This window comes from Amblyomma mixtum, chromosome 5, assembly GCF_055824585.1.
Source record: "Amblyomma mixtum isolate Tamu chromosome 5, ASM5582458v1, whole genome shotgun sequence".
Classification (NCBI taxonomy): domain Eukaryota; kingdom Metazoa; phylum Arthropoda; class Arachnida; order Ixodida; family Ixodidae; genus Amblyomma; species Amblyomma mixtum.
Genome location: NC_143016.1, coordinates 133,042,203 through 133,062,556, shown reverse-complemented (window position 1 = coordinate 133,062,556; position 20,354 = coordinate 133,042,203). Strand labels below are relative to the sequence as shown.

At 47.7% G+C, this 20,354-nt stretch overlaps 1 protein-coding gene across 1 annotated transcript; it reads left to right on the top strand.

The window, feature by feature from the left end:
• Positions 1-16,214: 16,214 nt before the first annotated feature.
• LOC149343761 (uncharacterized) lies at positions 16,215-20,036 on the top strand. Its single transcript, XM_089542464.1, has 4 exons — positions 16,215-16,263; positions 17,116-17,128; positions 17,227-17,267; positions 19,789-20,036. The coding sequence occupies exons 1-4, from the start codon at positions 16,215-16,217 to the stop codon at positions 20,034-20,036; spliced, it is 351 nt and encodes a 116-aa protein (XP_089398590.1).
• The last annotated feature ends 318 nt before the right edge of the window (positions 20,037-20,354 follow it).

Sequence of the window (20,354 nt, the reverse complement as noted above, 5' to 3'; positions counted from 1 at the left end):
GACTCAGGCCGCCATCCTTCACCCGCCTAAACAAATCTTCTGCTTTCGTCGGTATATATGTTTACAAATAACCTAGCCTTGAGAATGTTCGTCAGTGCCACCGCTGTTCTTAAGCGGCGGACGTAGCACGTCCTGAGTTACCGCTGATGTGACGTAGAACGTCATCGAACGGCGAGGGTGGAAGCTGTGTGAGAACCCTCTTATGCTTCCTATGGCGTCAAGGCTGCCAGAACCGAGGCCCTCGCTACGCAGTTAGCCAAACAAGGGAAGGAAAATGAGGGGCTCGTTATAAATATGAGAGAAGCCAACAGTCACACAAACCAAGGGACACAGGGGATTTTCGAATAATTTATTTATTTTGTGGTAAATTGGCAACCAGGTAGGCTTTTGGTGTTTTTGTCAAGTGTAAGTTCCACAAAAGGAATGTCCCAGCATTCGCAGGCTATCGCCAAACAAGCAGTAGTGGACTGTATATCATTATTACTTTTTTAGCGCTGCAGCAACACTGTTTCACAACAGGGATCGGCACGTTTAGAATGACCTAGCAGAGCTTATTCGACATTGCAAGAACGTATCGAGACACTAGGACTCTCCTGATACAAATTTTGTTAAGAAGGCAGAGTAATTACGTGTGTTCAGGCAATCCATACTCGTTGGTCGGGTGTCGCAGGCAAAAGGCACTTATAGCTTTTTATCCACTCTCTAGGCTATAGCCATCAACAGGAAATAGTAATGCAACTATGCAAGCCAGCACTGCTAAGGTTTCTGCCATTTAGAAACCGTAGACGGCTTGTTCTTAAGCAATTAGAAAAAATTCTATACAGTTGCTATGTAAGGTTTAGATCAAGTATTTGATGACGGTACTCACATTGATATAGCGCACCTTTCATCAGTCCATGTTTTAATTCGGGAGGGCGACCTGACTCGTAGGAGAGTTTTTTTTTTTATTACAGCTGGGGCAGCAACGAAAGGCGTAACGTTAAATCGCGATCTACAGGCGCAAATAACCAGCCCTAGATAATCTCCAGGCATATTTTTAATGACGTGTTTTTAGAATTGAGAAAAAATGCAAAACCACGAGTGAACATTTCGTAGGAAAGCCTAGAGTTGCAATACCCTAAACATTCATTGCTGAAAAACAAGCTACTGATATTAGCAACTTTAGAATGCAGAAACAAATTTAATTAGAAAAAGCAAATCTCCTGCCGCAATTGCATAAATGCATGGTTGCATACATTCCCAGTAGCACAAACGGGGCTCGGAATTGCGGGCCCTCGTGGGCCCGACACGGGCAGCCCATGGAAGTCCGATGGGGGATATGTGCGGGACTTGCAACTCGGCATCGCGCGTGACCCAAAGTGAGCTTGCTACATAGTACCAGCAAGGAACCCCTATGGTCTGCATGCATAAAAACGATAAAGGGGGCTATCCTCGGTCCTTTGTGGGACCCATATGGGCAGTATTGGGCTTCTCAGAGGGGACCTCCAGGAGGGCTTAGGCGGCACTGCAGCGGGGACCCACATGGGCTAGCCCAAGTCCGGCCCATGGGGGCTAGCCCAAGTTCGGTCCAAGGGCAAACACACATAGAACAAGAAAGAGACAGACACACACCAGCGCTAAATTCAGCGCTGGTGTGTTTGTCCTCTGTCTTTCTTGGTGTGTTCGCGCTGTTAAACCACCATAATGAATCTACACTAATTAGCCCAGTCAGGACTTCTTCCACAGGCAAAACATTCCACTTTGGCTTCTCAACCGGTTTTCCTTGGTACGATAGCTCCCCCGCCTCATTTCTTCTCCTTGTTAGAGACACCTCGGTGCGCGCTATCTTTTGCCCATCGAAGCAGAAACACGAGCTGTGATGCATTCCGGGAAAGGTCTATTGGACAGTCGCAGGTATTAAGCGACAGCTTAAGGAGCTCGTTCAGGTGAAATCCCGGCTCCGCCCATCGAAAAAAAAACCCAATTCCTGTAAATAGAAAAAGAAAATAGGCCCACTGCACCAGGTGGGCAATTCACGCGTATGCCATGAAGGTTTTTTGTTTCTTCTTTATTCCCGTAGGCCACGAAGGGCAATTGCTTCAGGCGTGTTTGAGGGACACCCACTGAATTCGTGGTCGGGTGTACGGCTTAGTAACCTGTGTTTGGAATGTGTTCTGCTCTGACAGTAATGAAAAAAAAAATATTAAGGCGAAAGCCTTTAATGTCTCATCGTTGTAAGCAGCAGTTGTCGACAGAGAATGTCACGCTTTTCACTTGGTCGAAACGATCGTGACGTCACAGTGCGCCAATTTCAAACGGGGCCAATTGTACTTTGGCTAGTAACCATGCAACCAATTGAAGGGACCATATAGTGATGCTCCAAGTAAGAGGGACTGAGCTTAGTTAATTGCTTAATTACCCAATTAGCCTAATTAACTTCTCTAGTCAGGCCATATAAATAAATACAACCTAGTAAGAAATTGGTCGAGCTCGGGAATCGAACCCCGGTCTTCGGAGTGCGAGACGAGCATGCTATCCACTCCGCCATGCCAGCTTTTTTTTTTTTATTTATTGCCTGACTTCGGCAAGAACCACAGTACACAAATACACTTACAGAGCGCAATGAGCAATAATTAACAACACTATCCGTCCGGGGGTGCGTGGCTTCATCATATTAAAACTCCTTAAGCGTCACCAAAGGCTCGACTCTTTCGAGCCACTCGGGAGCTTCAGGAGCAAGTTTCTGAACTCCAGTATACTTATGCATGCACTCACGAAAATAGATCCGTGCTGGCCGTGCATCAGGATCGCAATGATATCCTGCCATTCTGGAGCGCCAAATACAATGGAGGCCCATTAGCATAATGAGGTCGAATGGTGTCCCATCCTCACTCTCTACAGGCAATTACCGAATACCATGAGCGTCGAGCGGAAATTCCTTTTTTAAAGTCCGTTGCAAGATGTCCCAAAAGTATACCCCCTCCCAACAGTGCAAAAAAACGTGGTCTATTGTTTCTAGTTGTTTACAAATTAAACAATGTGATCCCCAAGGTAGAAATAACTGCTTCCTTTCCAAGAATTCCTTTACTGGTAGTGTTCCGGTATGTAATTTAAAGAAAAAAGTTTTTGCACTTGGCGGCACCTGCATCGCCTTCACACGCTTAAGTACGTCGCGTCCCTGGCCTCCATTGTATAAGGCCCTGTACATAGGTTGTGGAAGAACTACATCGCACAAATCTTTATACAACTTATTCCTGCTAACAGAAGATAAATATTCGTACGAAAATCGAACAGACAGGAATCGAACACTCGCGACAACCTCTCTAAAGTAACCAAAAATACGTCCCGAGAAACTTTCGGTTGTGACAACAAAGTCCGGCAGTGCATTTCCGAGCCTTAATTGGCACACAGTGCGCAAAAACGGATCGCTTACATCGCGCACAAAACAAAATCTGCTTACAATCTGCCGCAGAAATAAGTGTCCCAGACTCAGGCCGCCATCCTTCACCCGCCGAAACAAATTGGTCCGGCTGCAGCGTTCCCAGTCCGCAGCTCACACAAAAACGGCAAAGATCCGAAGCAGTCTCTGTACGTTCATCCTTGCACAATGCAACACTTGCATCACGTACCACAGCCTAGACATAAAAAACAGATTGCACACTGTGGCCCTTGCGAAAATTGAAAGGTGTCGCCCTTTCCACCTTTCCACCTTTTCACGCGTGGCTTGCGTCTGTGCTTTCCAGTACGAATCGCTATCGCGATAACCGTCCAGTGGGACGCCTAAGTACTTTATTGGGGTCGTCACCCAGGACACGTTTGCAAAATTGCCGGGCTTCGTTGGCCATTCTCCGTGCCAAAGCCCCAGGGACTTTGACCAATTCACTTTACTACCGGTGATCTTGGTGAATTCTTTTACGCATGCCACGGCCTCGGTTATACCTTCCCGGTTCACTGTGAACACCGCGACATCATCCGCATAAGCCATCAGCTTAACTTCTGCTGCCTGTAGCTGGAATCCTCGAATTTTTTCACTTTCCATGATATTCAAACACAACGCTTCAATGTAAATGCAGAATAGCAGAGGGCTGAGGGGACAACCCTGGCGCACCGAACGCTGCAGGCTAATGGGGGCCCCCAAACACTTATTTACAATTAATCTTGTCGTGCAGCTCCGGTCCGCCAAGGCCACTCCCTCACAAATAATGGACCCTAAATTCACATGGTCGAGTATGCAGAACAGGATATCGTGCGAAACACAATCGAATGCCTTCTCAAGATCTAGCTGAAGGATGGCTACACAGCTATTTGTGTAATCACAACATTCCAGCACACACCTCGCTTTATGAATATTGGAAACAATAGAGCGTCCCTTGATCCCACACGTCTGGTGGGGACCGATTATATCCTGAATTACTGACTGTAGTCTACGGGCTAAAATTTTCATGAACACTTTATAATCCACGTTTGTGAGGGCGATAGGACGATATGCTGTGACCTGCTTTAACTTTTCTGCGTCATCGGATTTAGGGATTAGCACTGTATGGGATTTACCATAAGACGGAGGCAATTCATTTTCTTTGTAGGCTTCGTTAAAAACTTCTGTCAGTACTGGCACTATTTCGTGTTTATATGCTTTGTAAAAAGCGGCGCTTAACCCATCAGGTCCAGGAGATTTTCCCAGGTTCAAATTTTCTATCGCTTGCTCGACCTCCGAAGCAGTTATCGACAGCTCCAGCATTTCTTTCTGTTCGTCATCTAATCGCGGCAAAGCGCCAAGAAACTTTTCCTTGAATGCGCTCACATCCACTTCTTGCTTTGCAAACAGCGCCTGATAATATTCAAGAAATGCCTGCTGGATATGCCCGCTTTCTCCAGATAACGCCCCGCCCCATTCAATCTGTTCAATGTGGTTTCGTTGAGCATGCGTTTTTTCCATTCCTAGCGCTCGTTTTGAAGGTGTCTCCCCATCAGCTATATCTTGCGCCCAGCCCGCACCAGTGCGCCACGATAGCGTTCTTCTTCAAAGAGTTCAATCTTATTTTTTATTTTCCTAATGTCATCCATTCATTTGCCCGGCTCTTCGCTTTCTCTTTCGAGAAGTCTAGCTAGTAAAGATCTTAAATTGTCCTTTTCACGATTCTCCTCTTGTCGTATGCAGCTTGACCTTTCGATTGCTGCTATTTTTATTTGTTGTTTGCAAAGTTCCCACTGCTGCCATACTTTCAGTTCCTCGCTCGGCTTTAATTTACTGATTTCTTCGTTTACTTTCCTGCTAAAGATGTCGTCTGTAATGAGCTTATTATTTAATTTCCACATCTCCCAAGAAAACTCCAAACCATCCAAACCATCCAAACCATTCCAAACCATCGAGCTGGCATGGCGCAGTGAAAGAAACGAGGAAATCACTCCGCCATGCCAGCTCGATGGTTTGGAATGAACAAAGGCACGTCTAGTGAATACGGTGTCTTCGCTCACTGCCATCCTGCTCCCTTCCGGCGAGGTTTAGGTGTCCACCGAGATATGAGACAGGAATACATTTCCTTTCCTCAAAAACCAATTTACCGACGAGCGAGGCGTAGAACCGAATGGGCCATGGCGTTCTATGGACTCCCTGGCAGCGTTGCAAGACGCTCTCGCGTTCCACTCTTAGAGGCGAAGCTTAACATCTTAACCACACATCAGTGACCACACTTTAGGTCAAAAAAATGCACCCCCCCCCCCTGAATTTTGACGGGTGTCCACCGAGATATGTGAGACAGTTACTGCGTAATTTTCTTTCCTCAAATACAATTTTCATTTTCTTCATTACGGGCCATCTTCGTCTTTCTTCTTTCACTCACACTTCCTCCGTTCCTCTACGGTGCGGTTCAGGTGTCCACCGAGATGACAGATTTACTGCGCCATTTCCTTTCCTCAAAAACCGTTGCGTTGAAACGGCAAGGCATCGCGCCGAACGGGTGGTGGCGTTCCGTGGACTCCCTGGCAGCGCTACAACACGCTGGTGGTGGTGGTGGTGGTGGTGAAAACTTTTAATTGTTGAAATAGGGTTTGGGAGCCACAGAGTGGCCCCGCTACATGGTCGGCGTCCTTAGTCCGGGACACCGCATGACAATGCCCCGTCTCGCCCGTTTCACCAGAGCCCTTTGGGACTCAAGCGAGGAGCAGTTGAGGAGGGCAGTCTCCCATGCCTCTCTGGAAGGGGTAGGGGAAGGGGGGAGGTGGGGATTTTGAGTACATGCCCACACCATGTGGAAGATATCACAGGTCTCCCCACAGTGCGGGCATCGCCCATCCGTGTTTGGATCGTAATGCTTTAAGATTGCAGGACAGAGTAGAGTACCTGTCTGCAGGCGCCTTAAAGTTCGTTCCTCCGTCTTACTCAGCCCCTTTGCAGGGGCCGGGAAAAGACGGTGGATGTCGCTATAATGCGTTATAATTTCCCTGAATCGCAGCAGCGGCTGGTTAGTCTCCGAGCCAGAAGAGCTGGGATGAGGAGCCCGGTGAATAAGCGCTCGGGCAGCCGCGTCAGCGGCCTCATTACCTCGTAAGCCCTGGTGGCCAGGAGCCCAAATGATTCTTTTGGGTGTTGGATCAGTGGCAGTCCGTCTTAGAATACAAGCAGCCAACGGGGAGATCTCCCCCGCCAAGTAATGATCACATGCTTTTCGGGAGTCCGTAATGATGATTCTCGAATTGGCGTGGGCGGCAGCAAGCGCTATCGCTACTTCCTCGGCTCGCATTGAATTCGGGGCTCGAAAAGAGAGTCCATCAACGTGCATTTCCTGGTGAACGACAGCGGCCGTGTGAAATCCCGGGGGCGATGGCCCTGCTACGTCTACATAATATACACCGGGTCGGGAGCCGTGTTGTCTCTCAAGAGCCCGAGCCCGCGCTTGTGGTGGTGGTGAAAACATTTATTAAGAAAGGACAGGAGGTATGCTTGGATCAGCCCGTAAGGGACCGATCCTTACAAACACTAGGTGGAGGTCCCTAGTATGGGACCCCAGTGGCGGTGGCCGCCGCCCGGGCGCGCCCGACTAAGGCTTGTTGGGCCTGTAAGTCGTGGCAGCCGAGCAGGGTCGCCTCCCAGTCCTCCCGGGTTGGGTTGGGGATGGGGGGAATAGCCGGGTTGGAGGGGCAGGCCCACACCATGTGATAGGTGTCAGAAGACACCGCACTACAGTGCGGGCAGCTGCCGTTACAGGAGGGGTCAAAATGCTTTAGTGCTGCCGGGCACAGTAATGTATTGGTGAGAAGGCGGAGAAGGAGCCGCTCATCCGCCTTCTTGAGGCCTTTACATGGGCTTGGGTAAAGGCGATGACTGTTTTGATAGTAGGCTGTAATTTCTTTGAATGTATACACCGGATTAAAATCGGGTTCCTGATCGGGTGGGGAGGAGAAAACAGCCCGGTGAGAGAGCGCGCGGGCGGCTGCGTCTGCTGCCTCGTTTCCTGCCAACCCCTGATGAGCAGGGGCCCATATAATGTAACGGTGTGCGGGGTCCGTATCCCGTATGCAATTTTGGTATATTCGATAGGCTAGGAAGGGAGTGCAGCCTTGTTCGACGTTCCGACAGGCCCCTCGCGAGTCGGTGATTATGTATTTTGAATCGGAATGTGAGGCCGCGAGAGCAATCGCGACCTCTTCTGCTTGTGTTGCACTTCTGGCTCTGAAGGTGAGGCCGTTAACTGTGTTGCTGTTGTGAACTACCGCGGCCGTGTACCATCCCCCGTGGTGAGGACCGGAGGCGTCCACGTAGTATACACCTGTTTTGTTGCCATAATGTCGGGCTAGCGCTTCCGCTCGTGCCAGGCGCCGACCATTATGGTCTTCGTGTGACATGTTTGCTGGAAGAGGCCGCACGTGGAGGGCACGTCTCCACAGTTCTGGGATGCGAAACCTGTCTTCCATTGGAGGGGTGTGTTGGATATGGAGTCGAGCAAGAAGGCGGCGACCCGACTCCGTTAGCGACAAGCGCGTGTACTGGTTTGTAAGGTGCGCCTCCCGGAGCTCCCGGAAAGTATTCACCACCCCAAGAGCCATAAGCCGGCTGTTTGAAGTAGTGATGGGGAGGTCAAGGGCACGCTTAATAATTTTGCGAAGGATGACCTCAAGCGCATCCTCCTCTTGTTTCCGTAGGTGGAGATAAGGAGTCGAATAGAGAATTCGACTGGTTACAAAGGCGTTTGCCAGCCGCAAGGCATCCTTACTTCGTAACCCCCCGCGTTTGTTGGAAACCCGGCGGACCATACGGCCCACCTGGTCCCCCACCTTTCGGAGTTTGGCCAATGTAGTGTCTGGCCGTCTGTGTTTGTGGATGTAGAGTCCTAGTACCCGTATCTCGTCACTTTCGCGTATGGGACCACTCTCAAGAGAAAGAGAGATTTTAGTTGCGCACTTCTGTGAGGGGCGGAGGTGCACAAATTCCGATTTTTGAGGGGAACATTGAAGACCGCAGCGGCGGGCGTAGCGGTCTACTATCGTCGCCGCTGTTTGCAGGCTGGTTTCAATGTCTCCTGTGCTGCCCTGCGTGGCCCATATGGTTATGTCATCGGCGTACAGGGCGTGCTGCACGCCGGCGACACCATCCAGTTGTGCCGGCAGGTGCATCATAGCCAGATTGAAGAGCAGCGGGGAAAGTACCGCCCCTTGGGGGGTTCCCCGCGTGCCGAGTAGGTAAGGACCATGTTCTCTATCTTGAATGCGGATGTAGGATTGACGATCCATTAAAAATTGGCATATGTATCTGAATGTGTTGAGGCCACAGTCGGTCTGACTTAGGTTAGTGAGTATGATCTCGTGTGTTACATTGTCAAATGCCCCTTTGAGATCCAAGGCGAGTACTACCCGGTCATTATGGGGGCATTCGAGGGGGTCAAGGACTTCCCGATTAAGTTGCAGGAGGACATCCTGTGCGGATCTGTGTGGGCGGAATCCGAACATGGTGCTCGCAAATACATGTTTGTGTTCAAGATATGCAGATAACCGATCCCGCACCATCGTCTCCATGAGTTTGCCCACACAAGAGGTGAGAGAGATGGGACGGAGGTTATCTGTGTCAACTGGTTTGCCTGTTTTAGGGATGAAAGTGACCAGAGCCGTTTTCCAGTCAATTGGAAGGGGGGTGTCCCCGCGCCAAATTGCATTGATGTAGGCGAGGAGGGACTGGTACGCCAAGCCAGGCAGGTTCGTCAAAAGCTTGACGGTGACCTTATCCCTCCCTGGCGCAGTGCCCCGTTTCATTTTGGCGAGGGCCGCCCGCAGATCATGGAGCTGGAAAGGTTGATCCAGCTCCGTGTTCTCCTTGCCTGCATAAGAGTACGCAGATCCACGGGCGTCTTGGGCTCTACACAGATACTGGTCCCGAAGTTTCTGTGCCAGTTGAGTTGTGTTGCCAGGGAAAGCATGCATGGCTCGCTGCAAATGTTTTTGTGTTTCTGTTCGTGTTTGGGTTGGGTCGATTAGGGCTCGAAAGAGACGCCACGTGTTGCGGCTGGACATTTGTCGCGCGGCCGTGTTACATCTATCCACCCAGTTGGAGTCGGCGAGTTGGGCCGCGTACTCTGCCGCTTTCTGGGTAAGCTCGGCAATTCGAGCTTTAAGCTTTCTGTTATGTTTCTGGCGCCGCCAACGGCGGACGAGGCTGCGACGGGCTTCCCAGAGGTGTAGAAGGTGGTTATCCACGTCCGTGACCGCCTCTGAGAGCTGGATCTGAGTTTCATGCGAGCAAAGGTGTGTCAGCAGCTGTTGGGACCATGCCTGGTATCCTTGCTCCGAAATGGGTGTATTATCAAGTGTGTGAAAATTTTGCCTGAATTTCGTCCAATCTGGGATACGGGCTTGTGTTCTGGGACGCTTGAGGGGTCGTGTGCGTAGTGTAGTGTTAAGGATGCAGTGGTCGCTACCGAGGGTCTCCTCGGTGTTGAGCCAGTCTGCGTGTCGTATGTTGCGAGTGAAGGTTAAGTCCGGACACGTATCCCGTGTCACAGAATTCCCTAGCCGTGTTGGGTGGACGGGGTCCGTGTGGAGGGTGAGGCCCAACGTGGACGCAAGTTCCGCCAACTTACGTCCGCGCGACTCCTCCTTGCGATACCCCCACAGCTGACTGGGAGCGTTAAAGTCGCCCACAATCAGCAGGGGATCGCGACCCGCAACTCTTAGCGCACGGCTAAAGAGGTCCGAAAAAGTCACTCGCTTAAGTTTGGGAGAGCAGTACACGTTGAGTATATGCAACGGCGGGTCCTTGCGGCGGAGTGGTAGGATAGTAACCATTACATAAGAATACTCAAGCTGGAGATCGAGATCTACTAAGTTTTCGCCTGTTTTCGTGCATGTCGGTGTCCATGTTACGGGGGAGCGGGGAGTCCCAGAGAATATGGCGCCACAGTACTGGGTACGCTCCGCCTCCTCTGGAGTGCAGTCGTGTTGGATGTGTAAGCGCTTTAGCACGCGGCGCCCAGGGGCCGTCTGCATGAGCCGCGTGTATTGGTTCACGAGGTGGGCCTCCCGCAGCTCCTGGTAGGAGTTTAGCACCCCGAATGCCTTAAGTTTGGCATTAGGGGTAGCCACCAGGAGATCCAGGGCTCGCTTAGTTGCCTTGCGGATGATGGCGTCTATTCCCGCCTCGTCTTGCTCAGTAGTGCGGAGATATGGCACGGCGTGGAGGATCCGGCTAGTCACGAAGGCATACACGAGCCGAAGCGCGTCCCTGCCCCGCAGACCGCCCGCTGTCGCGTTCCACTCCTAAAGGCGAAGCTTAAGCTTAAGCTTAATTAGCAGTTAATTAGTATCCAGGCATTAATCAGTAATTAACCATTAATTAGTGATTTGTCATCACTTAGTAATTAGTACTCAATTACATGTGGCGCCACCAGAGCCACAGAAGCACTGAAAGTGGTGCGGAAAACGCTTTCGCCTGTACGCACTTTAGACTGTCAAAGTGCCCCCTGAATTTTTGGTGTGGTGTATGGGAGCTTAACGTCCCAAAGCGAATCAGGCGATGAGGGACGATTTAGTGAAGGGCTTCGGAAATTTCGACCACCTGGGGTTCTTTAAAGTGCAAAGACATCGCACAGTACACGGGCCTCTAGAATTTCGCATTCATCGAAATTCGGCCGCCGCGGCCGGGATCCAACCCGCGTGTTTCGGGTCAGCAGCCGAGCGCCGTAATCATTGAGCCACCACGGCGGAGCCAGACAAATATTAATACGGTAATTACAAGCCAAAAATTGGACGGAATGAAAAGGGGTGTTATAGTGCTTCACTGTACTGGAACAAATGGCGTGTATGTATAGAAGTGGCGTAGTATGCCGTGCTCTGTAAGCTAGATAGGGATTGATGATGTATGTGTAGAAGTTGCGTAGCATCCCGTGCTCTGTAAGCTAGATAAGCATTGATGATAGGTAATCGATAATTGGGATTGTAATCGACGATTATTATTGCTAAAGTGATTGGGGACTGGTAATCGCTAAGAAATACAAAAAGGAAAAAAGAAGAAAAGGAGCTACCGAGAATCTCACGCAGCGGAAGTTGTACGTCACATTACTTAAATAGAGATAATGCGTGCAAAAGAAGACAGCGCGAAAGAGAAGGCTCGGACAAGCCAGGCGTCTCATGACGCCTGGCCCTGATCATTGGAAATGCTCAGTATCGTGAATGCACCTCACGCCTTTCGTATCTGAATCAATATTGCGTTGCAAATGTGTGTCGTAACATTGTTGGTGTGTAAACAGGTTGTTCGAACGATTCGAATGCTTGCTGGGTCCCTCCTTTATTTACGGCACATTCCGCAGCATCGATGCGATGCGATGCCTCGAGCCGCTCCCCCTCAGGACGCTCTTCGCTGATTGCACTCGCACGTATGCACCATATGCCTGTGTAAAGAAAGAATACACACAACAAAACTAATTTTCGTCTTGTTACCATGAAGGACAAGAAATTTCGGTATGTAACTGAGAGAAAATGTTTCGGTATTTTGGCCCTCTACGCAGTGCAATCTACAACTGGCTGGTTTAAAAAAGACACTCTACAACTAGAAAGTTTCTGTTGACGCCGAGCATATAACCGAGACGGCGGCAGTACTCAGACAACAGAGTGATTTCAAATGCGTACTTACGTCCTAGCAGCACGACGTCGCCGTCATAAAATCCGCCTTCACCGCCGCGGCCTCCACCGCTCAAATGTCAGTAAATGTTACTGTTCACCACTCGTCTTTCGGAGCGAAGTTATTCAACACTAAGACAAGGGCGACAGGGTTCCACTATACTTGCACTGGACATACGCATGGAAGGCGATGTCATCTTCGTTCGTGATTGATCAAGACACACGAGAAAAGGCACAAAAAACTGTATAGCACAAATTGACCGAGGACTAAAAAGTGAACCCAACCGCAGGAGAGAAGGAAACCTGTTCCAAACAAACGCAGGAAAGGCGGGGAGCACTTCTGCATAACGTCACCACGCAGCGACCGGACACAGTGAACAAGTAGAATCGGAGCCCCCTCTCCACTTCATGGAAGTTTCGCGGGGAGTGTGGTCGGGAGGGTGGCTTAAAATGTTCGGTAGTGGGTTGTAGAGTGAGCGCCTCCGTGCCATTTCGGGGAAGGGGGCTGGGAGGGACAGGACAGACACAGAGGAATCCTCGGGGAAGGAACAAAGGGAGACAGAAAAACCGCGATCGAGCAGGTTATTTCTTGACAGTCGACGCAGGGAAAGCAGAGAAGGCGGTGGTGAGAGGAAAGAAAAAAACTTGAAAAAAAAATTGCGCAAATACTGGTTACTCCTGCGACGTTTCTAAGGGAATTTATGTTTTTATTTTGTTCTCTCTAGCACTGTACCTTTTCGCTAGCCCGAATTCTCGCCCTTTAGGGAACACCCCAATCTGCTCCGTTGAGTTAATCATTTCTTGTTCGTCGAGAGAAATGTTCTCGGCGATTTGTGATTAGTATCTCTTCCTGATAGGGTGAAAGGTGGGTCCGCTCGCGATGGCGCTTGGCCAAGTTGCGTTATCAATGTGCAATCACTTGTCGAAGAAGAAGCGCAAAAAATGCCTGCATAAAAACCAAGAATTTTGTGTCTTGATCGATGCGTCACTACAGGCTGCTTCTGGCGTACATTAAGAAAGCTGCTGCAATGAACGCGACAGTAGCAAACCTTTTGCAGCCTCTGGCGCAGTCGCCGGAGACTCGCTATGTCCATCAACCAGTGATGAATTCCATGCGCCACATGTTGCATGGAGACGACGAAAGCGCTTGCAGTGCTGGCGTAATTGAAGTGAATTGAAACAAGGAAGAAACCTTATGCTGGCAGCTTTCTCCGCGGCGACCGTAGCACACCAGAAAAAAATGCAATGCGATCAACGCAAAAAAAGCACCAACAAAACTCAGAAGCGGGTTCTTTTGTTATTACGAAGTTCAAAGAGCAGCTCTTCGTCAGAGTGAAACGTGCAAGGTCTTGCTATTTGGGCCCGCTTAACCCTTTTACCTCTGGTGTAGGATATGCAGGCAGACTAAATGAGACAATTTCAACTCCTCCCGTGTACAACTAATGTACGTGGGACTGTCGATAGGTGTTGCCCGGCAACTCGCTAATGGCGCATGATGTTTCTGCACTGTGAAGCCCAGAGTAATCTGCGCAGCATTTACGAAGGCTGCTGGCGCATACTAGCCATTCGCCCGCACACACTGCGTCTTTTGCTACTGCGCAGCTCACGCTTAGGCATTTTCTACCAGATACGTACGATACAGGCGGGGAAGATGTTGGAATCGCAATTGTGTCAATGCCTAGCCCATATATTTTCTATGCAGGACCCATGTAGTCTACAGGCGGGAATACTGGTGTTAGCCCACATACAGCCCATTTGGCTCCGTCAGTGGGCTGCACGGGGAGCCCCTGTTGGGTGTGCCCGCACTTCACCGTCATGTAGCCCCACATTTATGCACACGAACTGCACGCAGCCCATTCTTACCCCTTTCATACCCGATTTAGATTATTACAGGCGGTGCAGACGTCCGAATGGCAAATGTGCCAATGCCCAGCCCACGCGGGACCTTCGCCGGTGTTGCTAAGACAGCCCAAACTGCATGCCTGAACCGCTTCGCCACTGTGAAGCCCATAGTTTAGCCCCTGTATTTACTACGCGGGACCCATGTAGGCTGAAGGCGGCGATACAAGCTCTTTGCCCACACAAAAACACTGCGGCTTCCTCACGGTGGTGTACGGGCAGCCCCTTTTGGGGTTGACCGCGCTTTACCGTAATAGAGCCCACATCCTAGCCCGCCTGTATCTGCGGTAGGACCTATAGGTGGGCTGCCCAGTCTGTTTAATACCATGCCTAGTCATCGAGGGTCCTATTCAGGCATGAAGTGGGCAGCCCCAGCGTTTTGTGCCAGCACTGCGCCCACGGCGGGCCCATGTGGGTTTATTGCGGGCAGCCACCAGCCCTCATTGCCCATGTCGGACCCGCATGGGCCCGCCACCTTGTGCTACTGGGGAGAAATCTCTATTCGTGACATGCAGCTTTAAAAATTCATCTTCCGTTCATTGTCCTGTTCGCTCTAGGCATGTATTTCAGTTATCAACCGATGCGTCTTGTCGGGCTTAGGGCACTGACATTTTCTGTATTGTGTTGTACATATTCTCGTCTAGTTCCTTCTTTCGTAACTTAATAAGTCTCGAATGGAATTTCAGCCCTCCTCTCCCTCTTTGTGTCTGCGGATAAGCATAATATCTGGCTTTCGCAGTGTGCGTAAATGGCCGATATTAATGTATGCACTTCGTGGCATGTGTTCGCACCAAGATATAAAGCCGACAGCTGACGTCATCGCACGGAAGAAAGATACACACACCCTTTGATACTCAGTATAAAAACGAGCAGAGAACTGACACCGCATAGCGGCTGCTCCGAAGATCACTGGTGAGTAGCACGTTTTACTTTTGATAGTAGTTAGAGTATAGCGGACTCTATTCCCTTTAAGAACTTGTACAAAACGTCGCAGAGAAATGTTCCATCCGAATTAGCCCCATTTTTTCTGCCTTAGTGTTTTCATGTGGCAACTGCATTTCTGTTTGTGTTTGAATCACTACTGTGTAATCTGAAGTCTTCCCTCATACCAGCCAGCTATATGCTATTCGCAACCATTATCCTGTTGATTTCTCTTTACACGTTTGTGTTTCTTCTCTCGATATTTTAAAGCAGATCTATGCTTAGTGCTTCAGAAGGTATTTATTTGTATTACCAGAATGTATTTTATGTATACTGCTACGCGCCTTGTAGATCTCAGTTGACCTTATATCATATATACGTTTGAAAAGCTGTTTCCAGTTACACAGGGTACATTCTAAATGGAGGACATTCTGAATAAATTTGATTTGTAGATGAAATGACTTACAGCCCCGAGTTTTCTAGGATCCGACAAGTATGCGAAACGAAGCAAAAGGTGCGCATTAAAAGATATTTTTTTCCTATGTTAAAAAAACAGCCAAGAACAAGAATTAAATAACTGATAGATAAATCATCACTACGCAAAATATACCATGATGAAGCAATTTTAGCTTTCAGCCGAACAGACACGAGCCGCATTTACCATTTTATATTGGATAGAATACATGAAATTACTTGAGAAAGGAATTAACATAGAAATATTGCGACAATTGTAATGAAAACAGAAGTCACTTTTTGTTTTTTCTGCTGAGAGCATACGATGGCATTTATAATGGTACTGATTTCTAGTTGTATTTTGAAAGTGGAATGTGGATGTTCATTTCAAATCTGAACTGTATCTCTAGAAAAGAAAAGCTCTAGCGATAAATTTTAGTCTGTCTAGAAATTGCTGGGTTATCAGACATTCCTTTGAATCACGAGTTTCAGTTATTCGTTTAAACTGCCAATGTTGAAAAACTTGAGACCTTGAACGTCAACCTTCTCCGGTGCATGTGAAACATTGCAAGCGTGTTCTGTTAATCTTACAGCATGGTAAAAGCAGGAAACCTTGCCTTGGGATTCGGCATGCACGGAGAAAAGAGTGAATGCTTAACGTATTTCTTGAAACTAATGAGCCAAGGAAACTTTTTTTCTTTGCAGTGAACTTTGAGTCATGATTTTGTAACAGGTCCAACCAAAAATTACGCTTTAACATAGTGAAGATATGTCAAATGCAAGCTCTTTAAATTTAAACCCGGCACGTGTCCTTCTCACGATTTATTTCTTATTTGTTGGTCCATACAGCTAGCTTCACCATGAAGACCTGCCTGTGGCTCACCCTCATCTCTCTCATTGCCGTTGCTTGTGAGTATGCAGAAATGTTCTTAGGGATTCGGAAAATTTTCGTTTCGCCGTACCAGTCATGCGTCATACCTACTATGAGAATGAAACTAGCATTTATACGCAATGACCGCTTACTATGGAATGGCTTTCTTTTCAGTGGAAGCTTGCTACTTTATAAGTTAGCAATATTTGATCGAGCGCAAAGCCGGATTTTATTCCTATGAGTATCAGTAAATTAACCAGAAGCAAACGTGAAGATTCAAAACGCCAGAAAACGTGCAAATACCCCGATAGTGGAAATAAGTACAAGTTCTTCTGTATTTAAAATAGTTGTGCGCAATCAAATGTCTGTAATGATCGCAATTGGACGAAATATTTTCGGCCTTTGCGTCACACTTAAATGGCGATGTTCCTTACGAAGGCGATCCTTCAGCTGACTGAGTAAAGGTTTAGACGCTGTTTGGAATCACCACTGGTGCTGCATTTATTTATGAATTCAGCCTGGAGCAATAACTATTTAAAATGTGGAACTTACCTGTAATGAGTGAACACAGATAAGAAAGAGAGATTAGCTTGGCATTAAGTGCCCATGTTCAGACAAAACCGCTTAAATCATGTGCCATTTTCTGCGTAGTTGCGCAGAAAAAGGTTGGAAATATCCGCAACTCTGTGAATAAGGTCTCTTTGAGTAGTGAAATATCCGGTTTTTATCTAGTACTCGCTAGTTCAAAAGCTTGTGGCAATATTTATTTTGTGTTTAAAGCTTTTATCACCTATGATGGAAAATATGGCTTTTATGCATTTCTAGAGTTTTACAATTCTGAAAAATTTATTAATGCCTTTTTTCTCATATTTCTTTCATGCGTGATGAAGATGGAGCTACAGTGTAAGTACAGTCGTTATTATTGCCATTGACAGCTATTCTATGCACAGTATTTCGAAGATATATAACGGAACGATTCTGTTTTCCCTTCCTTTCAACAGAGCCCCGAAAGTGGACCTCCAAAAACCAGTTCTATCGAAAGGTGAGAATCGCTTCGGTCGGAAACGAGCCGTAAAAATTCCACTGGCAAATAAACCGTCTTCAACTGGGAAAAAGAAAAGAAAACCTTAACGTGCCTAACGCATTAATTGGCAATACGCTCCTATTTGCGATACAATTCCAAGCATTACCTATAGATCCCGTATAAAAACAAGTAACTTTGGTATCAGCGAAATTATTCTGGTTTAAATAAACAGAATTTCCGGACCACACTGCGCAGCTAGCTTTAATGACAGAAGAAGAACATAGGAGAACTCTTTAGAAGGAACACTGCCGCTGATATTATTTCACTAAAACCACGCAAGTAGCGCACAATATGGGGCCCCTTATAGGTGTGGCCTGTGTGTTTGGGTATAGGGGAACCCCTCTAGTGTCTTATTTGCCCATCTTGGAAACATGTGGGCAATTCCAGATTGGACTTTTCCCTATGAATTGCACATGCGTCTCGTATTACGCTCTAGTTCTAAATTTGCCTCAATTCTTACATCAAGGCGACAAGAATCCATTCTGGGTTAATTAACGGCAGACGCAATGTAATTGTGGGAGTTATGCTGAAAACATCTGGGTTAGCCCAAATAGGGCAGCCCGTTCAAATGTATTATCGGACCTCCAAGGGCTGTAGTGCGGCTGGAAAGCGAGCGGGTCTGCATGATTCTCAGAAAAGCCTTTTCTTTTTGTACTGAGGGCATATAGGACGCTATAGTGGGCTTTACGCAGTGAGAACCTTAGCGAGAAGCTGAGAACCTCAGGGCCGAAAATTGGGCGTATCAAAATTGTGCTGAAAAGTCTCTCATAAGGAATTCGTGTGGGACGGTGCCTTGCAATTTCGTGGCCACATGGATCTGAAAGGGGCTAAAATAGCAGGTCATCTGAGGGCAGTCCACACGGGGCCCATCCGGGCACCAGCTCTAGATCCCGCTTGTTTCCCAGATGAGCTCACCACAGGGGACCCACAAGGGCTCCCCACATAAGCCTGAGGCGGCCACAATTCAGGCATGCTTTCTACCACTTGAAAATGCTTAATTCTCACGACATTAGATGTGCTGCTTTAAGAAAGTAGCCTATATACAAATAGCTCAAACACTCATGGAAGCTGTCAGTTGCTAGAAGAAATAGATTTGGTGTTATCTCTGGAATAATATGAACGTGGCTTACTTTACAACACAGGTGGGGAAAATCCGTTGGAAAAAAAGGAGAAACTATGTCGTTCACTAAAGCATATCAAGTAATCGATTCTTGAGCGGTCAGGAGGTGTTTTTCTCATTCAGGAGATAACTTTACAGCTACATGGTGTTTCCTTGTCCTTCACTTGGCAGCGATAATCTTCGTGATGTTAAAAATACATAACCGGATATTTTTCTCACCGTTCAGATTGCACGATCCTTATAATATATTCTAAACCGCGATCTTCGTGAATGCCTTATGCGCCTGCCCAAATACAAACATATTTCTTGTGTGTTCATTTCTTTTACTCGAAAATAGAAACAACAACTTACCGGGTTTATTAATCAAGGTCGGTATCACAGCAGTCCCCTTTGGGAGTATCAGTTAATTTATAGCGTAGAACAGGTGAACTTTAATTTGAAGTATAAAATATGCAACGATCAGAGTACAGTGGTGAGCAGCCTTGTCTAGAGGGCTTGAACAGTGCGCACTTCGTAATAAAACCCGAAATTAGAGAGCAGCCCCTCATTACAGGGCAAAGTTTTCGTGCCTGCTTTGTTTATTTGTTTACGAGGCTATCTGGCGCTACTTCCGTGCAAGCGTTGCAGCTGGACCCTAGAGGCTGCCACAAAATCTGGATTTGTTTGCAGGGAAGTGCACCGCCCGAGCGCTCTAGTCAAGGCTGCTCACCACTGTACGCCAGCATTATCTGCGCCTAACGAATCCGTGTATGTGGGGCCAAATTTTGTTCACATCAGCTGTGTGCTCCGTCTTAGACTTGCCGTGTCCTGCTATTTTATTATGCCGCAGTCATCGTCATCATCATCATTTTATTATTTTGCTTGCCTCCTCATCTTCACATTATGAGGAAAGTTAGTTATATCGGGTTTTATGGCGCATAAGCACATTATGAGGAAAGATAAGAACGCTGAGCTGAGTGTACCTTCTGGGGACACTCCTGCAACTGAGCACATATATTATTAGGCCTATTTTCACATCATTGTTTTGATTACTCGATATACGTACGATTCTAAAATACTGCGTTTCCACAGTTACAAGTATTACATTTAATAAACCGAACACGTGGCTACCCCGTTTAAGAGAAGTGTTAATTAATTCTTTGGAGAGAAAGCTGCAGCGAATATTTCTGTATTACACCTGGACACCTTAAATCAGATGTACCATACCACTACCTAAGCCCCCTGTCTTAGGTATCATAGAACGGGTGATAGCTTTGCACTGTATCTGCTTCCAGACTTAGTAATTGGCTTGTACAGAAGAATATGCTCTTTTAATAAAATCACGAATAAATATGCACGTAACATTTACCTTCCCTGCAGAGGATAAAGCTGCAGTGATGCTGAAGGCTGGAAAAAGTCTGGAGAGCGTCGGCCGTCTCCTACGAGGCGATGCAAGCTTGACCAAGGAAGAGCAAGAAGAAGTGCTTGAGGTGTTGAGTATTCTCACGAATGGGGAAGTTGCCCTGAGTGGTGAAGACGCTGAGTACTTCTGGCCCCTTATCGTCAAAGGCGTCATCTCGGGAGCCGTATCACTCGGAATCCACAAGTTGTTCGAGAATCTGGGATAAGCGAAGATCGTCGGAAATGCCCAATCTGTCCCAACCATGTTATCTTTAACAACACAAAAATAGAACTACACTGAGTGTTGTTACTTGTTGAAAGTCGCGTCAAATATACTGCTATTCTGCTAATAGTATGTCCTCGGTCTTTTTTTTCCCTGTCTCTAAAGTGTTTATGCATGTTAACGGGCACCCGCAAACGTTTCTTACTTGTAAGCGGTCTACCTGCAAAATAAAATGGGTAAATTGGTAAAATGGTTTTTGAGGAAAGGAAATGGCGCAGTATCTGACTCACATATCTCGGCGCCGACCTAAAAAAGAAGATAG

What these genes read in the sequence shown, in the direction of transcription:
- LOC149343761 (XM_089542464.1), top strand. Translation starts at nt 16,215, where the DNA reads ATGAAGACCTGCCTGTGGCTCACCCTCATCTCTCTCATTGCCGTTGCT. An exon ending in AAAACCAGTTCTATCGAAAG is followed by an intron (nt 17,268 to 19,788) that starts GTGAGAATCGCT and finishes CCTTCCCTGCAG; the next exon opens with AGGATAAAGCTGCAGTGATG.